General features: G+C 40.1%; 1 protein-coding gene across 1 annotated transcript in view; it reads right to left on the bottom strand.

The window, feature by feature from the left end:
• Positions 1 to 10,038: 10,038 nt before the first annotated feature.
• The window catches only part of Reep5 (receptor accessory protein 5), a 53,108-nt gene continuing 46,881 nt past the window's right edge, over positions 10,039 to 16,265 (bottom strand). The window contains exon 5 of the mRNA XM_046460130.2: positions 10,039 to 13,190. Within this exon, the coding sequence (XP_046316086.1) occupies positions 13,141 to 13,190 (50 nt within the window). The 3' untranslated portion in view covers positions 10,039 to 13,140. The remainder of the gene's footprint in view (positions 13,191 to 16,265) is intronic.

The following is a 16,265-nucleotide window of genomic DNA, read 5'->3' as shown; positions in this document are numbered from 1 at the left end:
CCACACAAGAGTGCGGAAACTAGAAGTTCAGGCAGGTGTGGTGTAGATGACAGTATGTGTGTGACTACTTCTACAATGGGAATGGCTGTCCCAACTGGAAGATACAGGTTTCCTCAGACACTGTTAATGTTAGCTCAGCAAGTTCTAGCACTGACAAACTCAGAAGTGCTAAAGCATTCGTCCTTTGACGAGTGGTATTGTGGCAGAGACAGGACACAGACTTTTTAGCAGGAAGCAGCGTTTATTAGTGCCCCCACTGACTCAGCGGATTTACATCCAAAGGCTAAGCCCTGAGCACAGCTGGGGCATTGCCTCATATACCCTTTGTTAGTTTCTTTTACATGTTAGCCCCTTTGTCTCCCATATATGGTGACATACAGTTTAATCAGGTATCCTAGGCTACAGAGTTGCAACAAGTTGTGACAGAGTTCACATGTACACATAGATATACTGACCGTGGTTGCCTTGTGCTTTATTTTAGGAGAGCCCCTAAGTCTGGGACATTCCCCCTTTGATGCTTAGATCCTCTCTGGATCAAAGAGCATCATCCTGATTCAGTGGCTTATATTTCCATAACATCATGACATTTGTGGCCATCCTCTTTTAAACTATAACCTCCATGAGACTGGAGATCTTACAACCAAGGGTAACAGGCAAGGTAAACAGCTCCTAGCATTAAAACCACAACACCGAGGGTTGTAGCTCAGTGGTAAAACTCCTGCTTAGCACATGTGAGGCACTGGGTTTGATCCTCAGCACCAAATAAAATAAATAAATAAATAAATAAATAAAGGTATTGTATACATCTACAACTTAAAAAAAAATTTAAAAACAAACAAAAACCCACAACACCTAAGAGTTTTGAATTCTCCCAAAGTTGAAAACCATCCTCCAAATAATTCCCCAGTGTTCCAATATTCAGGTCTGGTCCCAGACATGGGTGACCTTTTTATCCAACCTGTAGGTTCCTGAGACTACTCCCTGGTAGGAGAAATGGGTGTGATAAAGTAGGGTTGTGGGGATACCTTGGCCTGATTGAATCCTGTGGAGACATGGGCCACAGGTGAGGGGCTGAAGTCCACAGACAGAAGCCAGATCAAACACAACCAATAGTAATGAAGCATCCTCCCAAGAAGGAGGGAAAGACTGCTAATAGAAGCTTTTTAACCTAGTGCCAGTCAGCTGAAGTAGTTTTTGTTAATCTTATGGCAAAAATCCAGGTGAAGACCGTGACAATAGAGAGCGGTAAGGAGCAACAGTACCAAGGCATTACAGTAAGGAGCCAGTTAGGAAACAGTAAATCCATTTATCTTGGCAGGTGGTCGACTCCTCAAGCTTCTGCCATGGGTAGATTAGTCCACTTTCAGAATGACTGAAGCAGGGCTGTTGTCCTCAGTCTCTTAGGGTAGAGCTCGCTTGTTTTGGATGGCCTGCTTGCATGGTGTGACTGGGTGGGAAACACAGTCACAAGAAGCTAGTTTTGCTCTGCTGTGGTGAATCCAGGGGACCACCTCAGCCACCTTCACTGCAGTAGGGGTAAACAAAATGATAGTGAATGGAGCCCCCCAAAGAGGCTTTAGAGGGTTGGACATTTCATTCTTTTACCCAAATAGCATTTCCTGGTTGGAAGGGGTGGGCATCTGTGTTCGGGGTCCTAGGTAGCCATTCCCTAACCCAATAGTGTGTAGTGGTCAGGGTCATACCAAGAGCCGGCATCTGTTGTCCCAGAATAATATTTCCCAATTCTTTTAGATCTTCTCATATACCCCTTATAATGGGAGGAGAGCATTCATGAAGAATCTCATAAGGGCAGAAGCCTGTGTGTGTAGTAAGACTAGACCTAATTCTTAAGAAAGCAATTGGCAATACTTGGTCCCAGTGTAGGTGGGTTTCCTGACAGTTTACTTGGTGTAACTTCCAGGTGATCTTCAACCCCTTTGTCACCAATTGTGCCAAAGTCTGGCTGCAGCAAAATAACCAGGGCGGGGTCGGCGGGGTGAGTGACAAGGAACTTGTGAAGGTTGATACATCGGGAGCCGCTTTATTGTCGGACAGTAGAGGTATGTATACACTTAACTGATTATACACAGCTTGTTTCAATTAACATCCAGATACATCAATTAGTCTTAAGGAATCCTCATCATCTTAATTACACACAGCTTAACTTAATTGACATAAACTAGACACAGCAGTCAGTCATTAAGGAATCTCTATCTTAATGGCTTGCTGGCGTTACTTCTCAAACCACTCCTCTTGGCAAAGTGCCAGGCGCCATCTTGACTTGTCTGTGGCTCTCAACAAATTGTACCACCTCAGCCATGAACACTGGCCCACATATGGCTGGGCTTTTGTTACAACTCTCCTGCCAGGTGTTTAAGATCAAGTTGGTCAGAATTGACCTGGTTCCTATCTACTGTTAAATGTCAGCTGAGATTCCTCAGGGGGTTACTCTTGGGGACTAGTGAGATGCTCCTTAGCTCCTCTAGCCTCTTCTATCAGTTGTGCCATCTGTCAGGATGGGGCAGAGTCTTGCTGACCATGTGTGGCTTCCCTTGGAAGCATTAGAGACACTTCCCCCTCAGCGACCCTTCTCTTTGCAGCATGTGCACTGGTTGGCTTCTGGTTCTCTAGGGTCCTCCCCCTGAGCAGGAGTTCAAAGTGACTCATCAGAGGTGCAAGGCCCAAAGAGGGGGCCCAATATTCCCTGGGTTCTGGCTGACCTTAAAGGGCAAGTGCCAAAATATTGGCTGCTTTTTTTCCTTGGCCCTTTTACTTCCTTAACTTTAGTCTCCACGTTTGGGTTGTAAACGTCCAGCAGGTCAGTTTCACCAGTCTTGGAGCAGAAGTACTGGGTGTTAACTTTAATGTCCATATTTTACAGTTACTTAACCCTTCCATTTAATTGGGGTTACTATGAGTCCTGGAAGTCAGCCTTATATCTTTTGTTTCTGAACCCAAGGGGACTTAACCACTGAGCCACATCCCAGGCCTTTTATTTATTTTATTTAGAGATAGAGCCTTGCTGAGTGGCTTACGGCCTTGATAAGTTGCTGAGGCTGGCTTTGAATATCCTGTCTATCTTATAGGTAAAGGCTTATTATCTCAAATTAACTCAGGTTGTTATATTAGAAGTTTTACTTCTGCAAACCACTAACAGCAGTTATAAAGTTTAAAAGGAAAATACAAAATGGAATTAATGAGAGCAAAAACATATTCAGTTTGTATAATAGCTATGAACCAAGAAACAAAAATTTTATAAGCCCCAAAACTTTATTTGGTTGTATATTATATCCCCTATTTATTTTGAGATCACCGTAATTTTTACAACAAAAATCTACCTTTTGAAATTTAAATGAACTTAAGTCTAGCCTACTTGGAGTTGGTCCTTCATGGAATAAGGTGAGAGGCAGAGTCTTGACTCAGGTGAGGTGGCCTCTTGACACTGCTGCAGTCTGGCTGGGCAAAATAACTGGGCGGTGACAAGCAACTTGTGAAGGTTGACACAGCCAGGAGCCTCTTTATTATGGGACAGAGAAGTATATATACCCAACTAATTACACACAGCTTAACTTAATTAACATAAACTAGATACAGCAGTCAACCAATAAGGAATCCTCATCATTTTAATGATTACACACAGCTTAACTTAATTGACATAATCTAGACACAGCAGTCAGTCATTAAGGAATCTCCATCATCTTAATGGCTCGCTGGCGTTACTTCTCAAACCACTCCTCTTGGCAAAGTGCCAGGCGCCATCTTGTCTGTGGACCTCATCAGACACATCTTAAGTAAAGTGTTTTATTTTTGAAACTGATCTTTGCTTTTTTTTTTTTTAATGGACACAATACCTTTATTTTATTTAATTTATATGGTTCTGAGGATGGCACACAGTGCCTCCCAGGTGCAAGCCACGTGCTCCACCACTGAGCCCCAGCCCTGATCTTTGCCTCTTGAATACTATTTTACAAAGTTCTCATATATTATTTCCTGAGTCTATATGAATATCAACACAATACACCATTTCATTGGGAACAGGAATCAAATGAAAGCAAGAGAGCTCCCAACTTTCTTTTTGTGGAAAAATGAAAAAATGTTTTTATGTTCCACATTGTCTACTTTTAAACAAACCAGGTTTTCCTTATTACTTTACCAAAATACATTTAAATTCCTATCTCAGTGTAAAGAGTAACACAAAATTTTATATACAAGTTATTGGGCTGGGGCTGTGGCTCAGTGGTAGAACACTTGCTTAGCATGTGTGAGGCACTGAGTTCGACTCGCAATGCCACATATAAATAAATGAATAAAAAAGAATCCATTGACATCTAAAAAAAAGTATTTAAAAAATTTTATATAAATTATTGATGACAGATTTATCAAATTACAAAATGTAACAAATTTAGTTAGGCATTTATTTCTACATAAGTCTGAAAGAGACTATTGCTATAGACAACTTTAGAGAAATACCAGTTTGATAAGTGCTCTAAAAATACTTGTATACTTGGAAGACATAAATACATCTAATATAAAAGAGGCCAGTAACGGAATCACTATTACACTGATGTCCTTTTATTAACCAAGTTTAACTTTTAAAGAAAAATTTAGAATTCATAGTGTAGTGGAATAGCCTAAAATTTAGTTGTTTAACCAGAGTTGGACAAACTCTAATTTCTTTAAGATAGGTTTTATTATTTACCAGAACCAAACAGACATAAGAAATTATCTTGATATAAGATCAATGTTTTAAGAAACCCTTATTACTTTAGCACATAGATAATTAAATTTGATTTATATCAGTACATTAATATTTGACCTTATGGGGGGAAAAAAAAACCCTTAAATAACCTTAACTGATTGTGCTAATTATAGCTAACTTACTCTCACACAAATTTTTTGAGATTTACCCTCCAAAAATCTTGTGAAACTTACTCTACAACTTGTTTACTTTACCATATAAAATACTTTCTCTTCCAGAGACATTTCTTTTTAATTTTTATGCTAAAATATATTTCTATACCTATAACCTTTTATCTTTTCTAGCTGACTTTTTGAAATTTATATTTTTGAAATAATCCTTATAAAATTTCTGAACTTAGACAAATTCCTCCATTTTAATAAGATGAAATACTTTATGCTTTTTGCAATACTTTAAACACAGCTAAAACATTTTGTATTCTTTGCATTTAAAATTACACTTGTTAGGTCTTAACTTTTAGTAATCTTGCTTTAATGAAGACCTAGAAACAAAGCAATCTTAAAGTCCTTTTTTTCCCCATTTAATAGTTTCTAAAAACACATTTAATACTCAAATATATATTACCTTATGGAATTCAAGAAGTCAAGAGTACTTGAATTTATATTTAGCAGTTGATGTTTTTGTATTTTAACTTTGTAAATTAATCATATTTCCTTTAAAAACATTTATGAAAACTAATCATATTTGTTTAATCTAATTTTTTTAAATTTATTTTTTAGCTGTAGTTGGACACAATAACTTTATTTTATTTATTTATATGTGGTGCTGAGGATCGAACCCAGGGCCTCCCATGGGCTAGGCAAGCGCTCTACTGCTGAGCCACAACCCCAGCCCTAATTTATTCATTCTTAACTGTTAACTTTAGGTTACCCATAAAAAAAAAAAAATCAAGATCTGAGACAAGTGTAGTTAATAGAAGCAATGATGATACACTTTAAATATTGTATAGAAACCAACATTCTTTTGATTGACTCACTACCTAGAAAAACGTGTTAGTAATGTTAAAGACATCTTTATTCTCATCTGTTTAACCAATTTAAATAAACTTTTTCTTAGATGTTTAAGTCAAGCGAACTAAAAAGTATTTGAATCCATTTATTAAATTTATGAGCACCCATTTATCTATAAACCAATTTTGATACCATGCACATGATAAACACAAGCATGTATACAGACACATGACATACATTATACAGATGTGCATACATACATAAAACAGGAAAAAAAATCTTGTAGCTTTTTGTAGGTACTAGACCTCCACAGGTAGGACACAAGAGCTATAGATGTTTATTAAGAATCTCTATTAGTCTATTTTTAATTTCTAAAGGGTTAAATCTATCACAGATTTTTACAGTATGACCCAGATAGGAAAGGGAACATTAGGAGTAGAGTCTGCCAGCCATAGCAAACCCTGAAGTCAAAGGTTCCAGTCATTCTTCATGGGGCAGATTTACTCCCCCCATCACTGTTGATTTTTTGCTGCTTAGGACTCCTCAAAAGAGAAGATCTCTTTCTTTTTCTGGTGTATTTGAGAGTTAACCCTGAACAACTGGCCTGTGAATAAAGATAGCAGAAAGAGAAACAGAGGGCAATAAACTTCAGTTAGACAAAGCAAGACTAATTGGTATGGAAGCCAAAGTGAATTTATCACTGAAAAAAATTGAGCTCAGAAAGATTGAAAAAAAAAAAATGATATGGTCTTAATTATCCTACAAAAGGAGTACACAGAAAAACCTTAGCAGACCAGAGTGTACTCTTGGATCAGATTAGAGTCAGCCCAGATATTTAAAGAATGTGGGAATCTGTGAAGTCCTCAGAAAAAAAGTATTTTTTTTTTTTTAAAGAAAACTTGTACTTATGGAATCTTTCCATTTTCCTCCCTTATGCCCAACTGGAGAAAAGAGTAAAATCACAAGAAGTAGGGTGTCCCCTGGTATTACCAGGTCCCTCACTCTTTTATCAGGCATTTGCAGAAAATTGCAGAGCTGACCCCTACAGCTTGGGGCAAAGCCTGTATTGTCCCAAGGCACAGTGCATACCTCTTAAGCATCTTTAAAAGGTCCAGGACCCAGTCTAGCTGGCCTTTCCAGATCCCCTCTATCTACCTCTCCTGTTTTCTAGCATTAGGGAGGCACTTAGCAGAATCCCAGAGTACAACAGATAAAAATAACCATTTGTGCCCCATAGCAGTTTAGATTTAAAAGTGACACTTTTCTTCTCTGGTCTCAAATTAATTGGGCACCTGCTCATGTAGTTCTTTGCCTAGTGACCCCTTGGAGGGCCAACCTACTCTGAATGAAGGCAGTCTGGCATTTTTCAGGAGTCAACTCCATAGTCTCTAGAATATCCCATTAAAAGAAATATTTTTTTAATCATACAATCTTGGGGGAGGAGTGAGTTTACTCTGCCACCCGTTTCCATGATAATCACATGCAGAAGAAGGAAAAAGGGAAGGGGTAAATAATCCCTTTGTATGTCTCCAGCCGCTTTCCTCATGGAGAGATTGCAGGCATCTCAACATTGCAGGTTGGTATAGACCCCCCAACCTGGACCAGGTTCAGAGACCTAAAGGAAAGACTTGTGCTGCCCTAAGCCGTAGGAGGATCACCATGGACCTACGGATCAGGACTCTGCCTTCACTTTGGGCTCAGCCAGTCTTATTCAGTCACCATTCACTCACATTCAAACTGCGTCTCCAACCCACCCAGTATCTTTAGAGTTGTGGCTTCATCTTGTGCTATCAAGACTACTTAGGGCAACTCTAGGAAGTGATCAGGCTCCCCTTCTTCCACTTAGGGGTAGGTCTACCTCTTGAACCTGGGTTTCTACCTGTCCAAAGGGCAGTAGGTGCTCCCTGCACTGGTTCCTGGACCCTATGGTGTTCCTTTGTATCCTGGGGTCTTCGCCCTGGCATGCCAAGAGGGCTAGTCTCCTATGGATCCATTAGTCTGCTGGTGCCAGATGAGGTCACTTCTGGCATCCCAGGGCCTGCACTCTGGTGACAAGGGAGGTGAAGTCAAGCTCTGAATCCCAAAACACAAACCCTCAAGAAATGTTGCAGGATTCTTGCACAGAGAAACAGGACAGCAAGGCTTTTAGCAGGAAGCAGTGTTTATTAGGGCTGGCACTGGCTCAGCAGATTTGCATCCAAAGGCTGAGCCCCAAGCACAGCTGGGGCATTGCCTTATATACCCTTTCTTAGTTTCTTTGACTTGTTAGCCCCTCCTTAGTCTCCCACATAGGTAACACAGTTTGATTAGGTATCCTAGGCTATAGAGTTGCAAAGTTGCAACAGTTACACATGCGCACAGATATTCACTGTGCCGTGTTGCCTTGTCCTTTATCTTAGGAGAGTCCTTTATTCTGGGAGGGTTATTACCACTGTATGGGCCCAGATGTTGAAAAGGGAGAGGCAGTGTTGGTTACTTCAGCACCCCTTCAGTGACAGTGACACCCAGTTTGCAGCAGTGTATGGTCAGACAAAATGCTTAGGTAGGACTGTGATGGGAACCACATATGTAGGGTGGCAGCAGTGCTTATCTCTGCTGCTTGCATGGCAGTGCTTGACCTGGAACAAGACCTCAACCAGAACTAAGCAAAGTTCCCTTGGAGCCCCCTGTGTGCACCTGTGGGCAGGGAGACAGCAGAAGGCACAGTTGCTCAGGGGCTTCTCCTTGCCCTTGGGCAGTAATGGGAGTCGGTGTTTCCTTCCTTCCCTTTTAGTAATAGGCTCCTGAGCTGGGAGCCGAAAGGCAGGAGGAACCCATGGATCTTTGCCCTCAGTCCTGGCACTGGGATGAGTTCACATAGGGCTGGCCACACCTGGTCTCGCAGGGCAAGTTCCCTGGTCTCATGATTTTTAATATTTTTTTAGTTGTCAATGGATCTTTTATTTATTCATATGTGGTGCTGAGGATCGAACACAGGGCCTCACACATGCCAGGCAAGCGCTGTACCACTGAGCGACAACCCCAGTCCTGGTCTTCTGATTCTTAAGGGCCGTGTCCTCTGTTTTCCTCCTACAACGTGTCTCCAATTCTGCAGAGCACCCAGTGGCCTTGGGTTGCTGTCACTCTGCTGGACCAAATTGGATTCACGAGGCAGCTTCCTCCTGGCTCCTAGGGCTGTTTAAATTTAGATACTATTTCCCTTTTTAAGATGGTTCCTGGCTCCAGCACCCTGGGTGGTTTGCTAGATGTGAAGTCCTTTTCCAAAGCCACAATACTGTGCAGATTGCAGGTTACTTATCTAAGTGGGCTGCAAGTCTGTGAAGATTGTGAAACTTTCCAATACGTAGGATTGCTAGCATCAGTTTTTTGCCCTTATCTACCTCCCCTCTCCCCAGCTGTGGAGCCAAGGTGGAACATGCTATGGTATTTTTTTCTTTCTTTGCTGCTGTTCTTGTCTTTCTCTTGCTGATTCCCAGTATTCTCCCATGGTCACTCATCTCAAAATGCAGCTATACATCTGTTAATTTGGCTTTTCTTTGTGGAGGAGGCAAGTGCTGAACCCGTCTACTTGGTCATCTTGTTCTCTGCTCTTTGTGAGATGTGTGCTATAAAAGATATTGAATTAATATTATAGTCAGGAGCCAGAAAAAAACTTTAATATTCAGATATATTTATTTTCCTGTCATACTATATAGAACTATAAAATTTGATGGCTAAGGATCTGAATTGTACTTCTGTTATCCTAAATACCATGATTATAGTATAGTAAAAAATTACCAATTACAACAAACAGATGTGATGTAGGAGGCCACTGATTCAAGCACAGCCTCCAGAAGTAGGTTGTTTGGGGTGCTAGGAATTAAGCTCAGGGTCTCACACATGCTACAGCTACACCCCCAGCCCAGCAATAGGTGTTTTAATAAAATTTTAAGCCCCTCCCCAACTTGTTTTTTGGGGGGAGTATACCAAGGATTGAACTCGGGGCACTTGACTACGGAGCCACATCCCCAGTGAGGCTGGCTTTTGAACTTGTGATCCTTCTGTCTCAGCCTCCCGAGCTGCTGGAGTGTATGGGAGGTGTGTACAGCGCCCAGCCCTAACTTGGTCTCTTTATCTTAAAAGACAGAATGATTTGGAGGCACATATTATTAAGTGCTATATGCAGGAAGAAAGCAGTAGCTTGAGTATTCTTTAGATCTAGTGCTAATTACAGGTATAAACTTTTTTGGCTGGCATGATTTCTTTGGAGAAAGTATTCCTCTGATCAGTAATCACCAGTGGACAATTGCAAGCTAGGTGAGGAATGAGGTTAATAAAATTCAGTTCTCATTTAACTATTATAATTCAATTTATTTTGTGGGGCTTTTCAACTCTAACCCCACTTGAGCAAAAATTTAACACACACAAATGAACATTATGTACAGCAGTCCCCCTTACCCATGGTTCCCTTGGTTATTCCAGATCAACCAGTCTAAAGACATAGTACAGCAAAATAAGATATTTTAAGACACCACATTCACATAACTTTTATTATGGTATAATTGTCCTATTTTGTTATTTACCTAATTTATAAACTTTTATCATAGGTATGTATATATAGGATTCAGTACTGAGGTTTCAGACAACCACTTGGGGTCTTGGAACATATCCCCCTTGGATAAGAGGAGGGGAATATTGTACATCCATTTCTATTCTGTGTGTCACACCTTCAGGATAGGTGATGACTTATTTAAAGGATTTTTTTGTGTGTGTTGTTGTTGTTTTATTTATTTTTTGGTACCAAAGATTGGACCCAGGGGCACTTCACCACTGAGTAGATTCCAAGCCCTTATTTATTTTGAGACAGGGTCTTGCTAAATTGTCCAGGCTGACCTTGAACTTATGATCTTCCTGCTGCAGCCTCCTGAGTTGTTGTGATTACAGGTGTGCACTACCATATCCAGCAGGCTATGTTCCTTGTCTGTAGTTGTGGGTTGATGATTCTCCCAGGAGAACAGTTATTTTGTTAATCTGAATGATTGAAGCTTTCCAGTAAGGGAGGAATTACTGAATGAATTATTTTCTTCATCTTGAAGAATTTCAAATGTTTACTAGGAATTCTGTTACTTTCTATATCCCTGAAATACCATTCATGTACAAACAAATGCTTTTGTCTTCTAGCCAGACACAGGCTTAAGTAGTTTTTCAAACACTCTAATCATGGCAATATTTTATTGGTGAAATTGAGAGACAGAATGGCTTGACTCATAACTTCTGCCATTAAAACACATTTCAACTGCCCAAAACAAATTTCTTACAGGGTACACCATAGGAGACAGATGTAGTATCAAGACAAAAAAAAAACTGCATTTAGAATATACTTTAATAGCATTTACATTGATATTTTTACATAATCTGTAATTATGAGCAATATTTTATGCTTCCCCATCTTGTCTGATAATATATTTTATATACTAACAATCCAATCATATATTCTATATACTAGAAGTTGCTAGTTTTCATTCCTCTGTCACCAGGGAAAGTGTTTTTATTTATGAGAAATGGATTTAAATGCTTTGAAATTTCTTTTTAATGTAGGCTTGATTTTTTTTTTTTTCTTACAATAACAATTTTGCTTGTTTTCTAAAAACTTCATTTTTTTAAGTAATAAGATGCCTAATAATCAGTTTTCCCAGGAAAAATAAATGCTCTGATGTATATTAGGGTAATTTTTTTTTACATCATGATATATCATCTTATGAAAGCTATTCATATTTATTTTCTTTAAGAGTATTTACTGAGCCAGGCGAACTGGTACACACCTATAATCTGGTGACTAGGGAGGCTGAGGCAGGAGAATTGCATGTTATAAGGCCTCATCAACTTGGTAAGACTGTCTCAAAATAAAAAGGGCTGAGAATGTAGCTCAGTTGTAAAATGCGCCAGCTCAATTTAAACAAAAAAAGTATTTTACTGGTTGGATATTTTTTTTAAGCATTTAAAAAAATGTTTATTTTTTAGTTGTAGTCAGACACAGAACCTTTGTTTTACTTATTCAGTTTTATGTGGTGCTGAGGATCGAACCAAGGGCCTCACACATGCTAGGCAAGTGCTCTATCACTGAGCGACAACCCCAGCCCAACTGGCTGGATATTTAATCTTATTTTGTTATACATGTATTTTGGTCTAGTTTAGTCTAATTCAAAAGGATCCTAACAGAATGATGTGAAGTTCAGATTGTCTACCCCAGAGCTCTATAAGCTGTTTAGCCATTCAAGCTAGAGGCATTCATTTCAACTTTTTTATTCTGTACTTCAACTATGTAGTCATAAGTCACTTATCATGAAGGCATTTAAATGGACAACAAATAATTCTTGTCAACTGAAGAGGACTCTGTGAGTTTAACTTTTTCTCTGACCTTAAAGGTCAAAGGCAGTTAAACTTAAGCACTGCCAACCAGATTACAGGCTGCATGCTCCCTTTCCGTTCCACAGAGCTGCTCCTAGAGCTGCGCGTCATGGCAGGCACATTGCTGCTCACGATATTAACAAGCACATGACAACTGGGAGGAAGGAAAAGACCAAACCAACATGCTGCTCACCTTTAAAAGTAAAAACAGGAATGGTTTTCACTTCAGCATCTTAGAAACAGACAAACGTAAGGCTAGTAGGCAGATAAGACAGTAGTAATATTTCTACAGAAAATTGGGAGTTATAGGTTACTATGTGTGTGTACATTTCCCCAATTGTCGCCAAAGTGACTGACTACTCTAAAAAGCTGTCCTGGCATTCAGGGCTACCATGTTAGGAAAATAACCAAGATGACTTCCATTCAACCTCATTTCTCACTTTTTTTTTTTTTAAATATGACTGATGTGTGTTCATTTTCTGAAGTATGTTTAGCAAATCCTACCAGCTTGAGGCAGGTGGTCTTATTATACAGAAGTTATAAATGGCATATACAATCTTCTCCTAGCCCCTTCCCCATAAGCACTATGCACGTCATAGTAACACTTCTGTCTATGTATACACACAAATCCACTAAAAATATTTATATGAAGAAGAACCATGAAGATTTCCTAAATGTTTAGAGAAAATGCATGCAGAGTAAGCCCAGTAAAGTACAGAGCCTGTGGGATATACAAATTTTATTTTTAGTTTACATTTCCTTCAGGATAGTAACATACATGTCTTTTCCTACCTAGAGGCAAAATATATTTTCAAAAATTTAGATACTGCCACTGCATTAAATTAAAATGCTCCCTATGTAATGTACAGACAGTAAAAGCAAAAAAAAAAAAAAAAAAACCCTTACAACACATTCCATTTTTTAATATCAAAAAATGTTTCCAAGGCAACATTAAAATGATTATACCACAGTCCCTAAAATAATGTCAAGCTCTAAGAGGAAGGTACAGGGGGCTGGGCGGGAAGGCTCCATCCGTTCAAGGGTTTAGGTACTCTTCTTCTCTTCACCCAGTAAATTCACCGTAGCTTTCTTGGCTGTTAAGAGGGTAAGAAAATTTTATCAAAACTTTTGGCAATATAAGCTGTGTGGCTAAGGTAACTACTAGATAACGGAGCTCGGGTGACTCATGTGCAGATGACAGCACACATGGGTTTGTGGTCAGGGCTGTGAGGGTTTCCGTGAAATAGACCCAGCACCTCTTCTGAGCACAAATTCTGAAGACATGAGTGAAATACTTGAAGTTCATCTAGCCTTGCTTCTTTGTGTAGTAGTGTCTCCCAAACTATCTGTCCTCCTTTCTGCATCAAAAGAGGCAGAGATTCCTAGTAGCGTTCTTTGTATATTCAAATTCTCATTTGCATTTGCTACTCTCCTATGAGATTTCACTACTCATCAACCTGATGAGAACCAAGTTGTGTTGTCCCATGGTGACAAAAACTAGAAAGTCCTCGTGCCAGTACTACAAATATTTATACTAACTGGGCCACCCCTCCTATGACACATTCCAGGCCACTTCCTGTCACAAGAACCAGTGTGGTGTGTGAGATGGTGGTGGGGGAGGCTTGTCTAGAAGCTTCCAGTCAGGTTGTAAACTGTAGCTGTTTTTTTTTTTTTTTTAATATTAAGTTTTTAGATGGACACAATATCTTTATTTTACATTTATGTGGTGCTGAGAATCGAACCCAGTGCCTCCTGCATGCTAGGTGAGCACTCTACCACTGAGCCACAACCCCAGGCCCTGCAGCTGTTCTTGATGGAGCCCGGAGTCTCTCTTTGTCAACTGCCTGGAAGCAGCTCCATTTACTCAAGTTGCTAAACAAAGTTAAAGAAACTGCAGCCTCTTTCTCAATAGCCCTATGTAAAAAGCACCCAGAACGAGACATCTAAAAGGTGTCAAATAATTAGTAATTCTTATGTCCCTGATTTGGAATGTCGTATCAAATTAAATTGAATTTGAGTATTGATATACTGTATGAAAACCAAGAGGCAATAAAATGTGGGTGAACTAGACAGAAATGATATTACCATGGGTTGCCAGTTAGGCTTGGGCAAGGAAGGATAGAAAAGAAAGCTCTTAAAAAACTGGCACCAATTGCCATAAAGCATGCCTGTAATCCCTGCTACTCAGGTGGCTGAAGCAGGAGGATCATGAGTTTGAGGCTAGCCTTAGCACCTTAACAGACTGTCTCAAAATTTAAAAAAAAGAAGTAAAAAGGGCTGAGGGCCAGCTGGGGCTGCAGCTCAGTGGTAGAGCACTTGCTTAGTACATGTTCAATCCTCAGTACTGCATTTAAAAAAAAAGGGGGGGGGGGCATTCTGTCCATTTACAACTAACAAAAAATTTTTAAAAAGGGCCGAGGGTATATAGCTCAGTGGTAGAGTTCCCCAGGGTTCAAACCCCAGTGCTGAAAAATGTCAAAACTGGCAATCCACAAGTGAGAGAACACAAAGGCTGCAAGTCAGAACAAACTTACCTCTGTAGCTCACTCCCTCACTCAGAGGCGTCCTCCTGTCATTTCCCTCTTCACCAGCTTAACTGTCACCAACATCAGCCACAGTCCCACTCTGACCTCGCAACTCTTAACATCACCCCTCTCGGGGCTGGGGTTGTAGCTTAGTGATAAAAGCATTTGCTTGGCATGTGGAAGGCACTGGGTTCAATCCTTAGCACCCATGTAGAAATAAGTAAAGGTATTGTGTACATCTATAAAAATTTTTTAAAACCACAGCTCTCCACCTACTCTGCAGGTGAGTGTGGCTGTAGAAAAGCAAACACAAGTCTCAGGTGAGCCTTTCACACTGCCTGGAATCACATGACAGTGTCTCAGTCCATTTACTCTGGCAGTGTCCTAGAGAGGCCATGAGACTACAGCCATACTCCCTTAATTGCTTTTTTGGGCTGCTGTCACAGCATAATGGCAGAGTTGAGCATCACGACAGAGACCGGATGGCCCACAAAACCTGAAATGTGTATCTGGCCCTTTAGGGACAGTCTGTTAACCCTGTCCTAGACAACTGCTCACACCCATCCCCTTCCCATCACTTTTCAGTTGGCCTTCTTTCTTCTTCCTTTACTGAGGAAGTAGAAGATATTTTCTGAAGTAAAGTTTTCCTACTTAAAATCTCTACCAACAAAAACCTTGATTTCTGTTATAAAATGTTGCGGCTCCTCTGACCAATGCCTCTCTGTATTTTCAATCCTATTTCTGGTCTACTCAAGGGCTCAGCAATTGCTCTCTACTGAAGCATTCTCATTAATTTTCAGACATGTATTATTTCTCCTACCTTAAAGACTTTTAAATTTCCCAGAACCCGCGATCCATATTCCAGTTACAGCCCATTCTTCTACTCCCCTTCACATCTACTCCCCTTCACAGGGACTGTCTCAAAACAGCTGTCCATATTCCTCATGCCTTTCCCCATCTCTCCCAATCAGTGTTTTGTTCCCAGCATTCTACAAAAATCTGTTTTCTCAAGATCACTAGTGCCTTCCCCATGGCTAAGTCCAGTGGTTCCTCTTCACCTAGTTTAACTTGTCTACAGCACGTGACAATGGATCACACTTCCTCCTCTGAAACATCTTTTTGCTTGGCCCAAGGACCCCACCTTGACTTCCTTTTCCCTACTGGTCTATTTAGCTGATTGTTTCTCATCTCCCTTCTACCCACAATCCACACTTGTTTTTTGAACTCTCAACATCTGCATCCAACTGGCTGAGAAGGAATTCTCTTCTGGAGTTATCTTATTTCTCCCCACCTAAATCTGTACTATCCAGTCTTTCCCAGCTCAGTGGCAATTCTCTCCTTCCACCTGATCAGGCTGAAAAGTTTGGCCTTGACTTCTGTCTTCATGCCTGATTTTAAGCAGATCCTATTGGTTCTACTTCAGAAGTAGGTTACTTCTTACCCACTACTGCTGCTAGTACAAACCAAGGTACTACCATCATCTCAAACAGATCACTGCAATAACCTTTTAGCTAGTCTCCCAGTTTCCTTCCCTTTCTCCCTCCAATTCATTTTTTTTAGTTATAGGTGGACACAATACCTTCATTTTATCCATTTTTATTTTTATGTGGAACAGGGGATTGAACCTAGTGCCTCACGCATGCT

This window comes from Marmota monax, unplaced genomic scaffold (genome assembly GCF_021218885.2).
Source record: "Marmota monax isolate L192 unplaced genomic scaffold, Marmota_monax_Labrador192_F-V1.1 WCK01_AAM20220418_F8-fsc00006, whole genome shotgun sequence".
NCBI classification, from domain to species: Eukaryota; Metazoa; Chordata; class Mammalia; order Rodentia; family Sciuridae; genus Marmota; species Marmota monax.
This window is presented reverse-complemented; position numbering and strand designations above follow the sequence as displayed.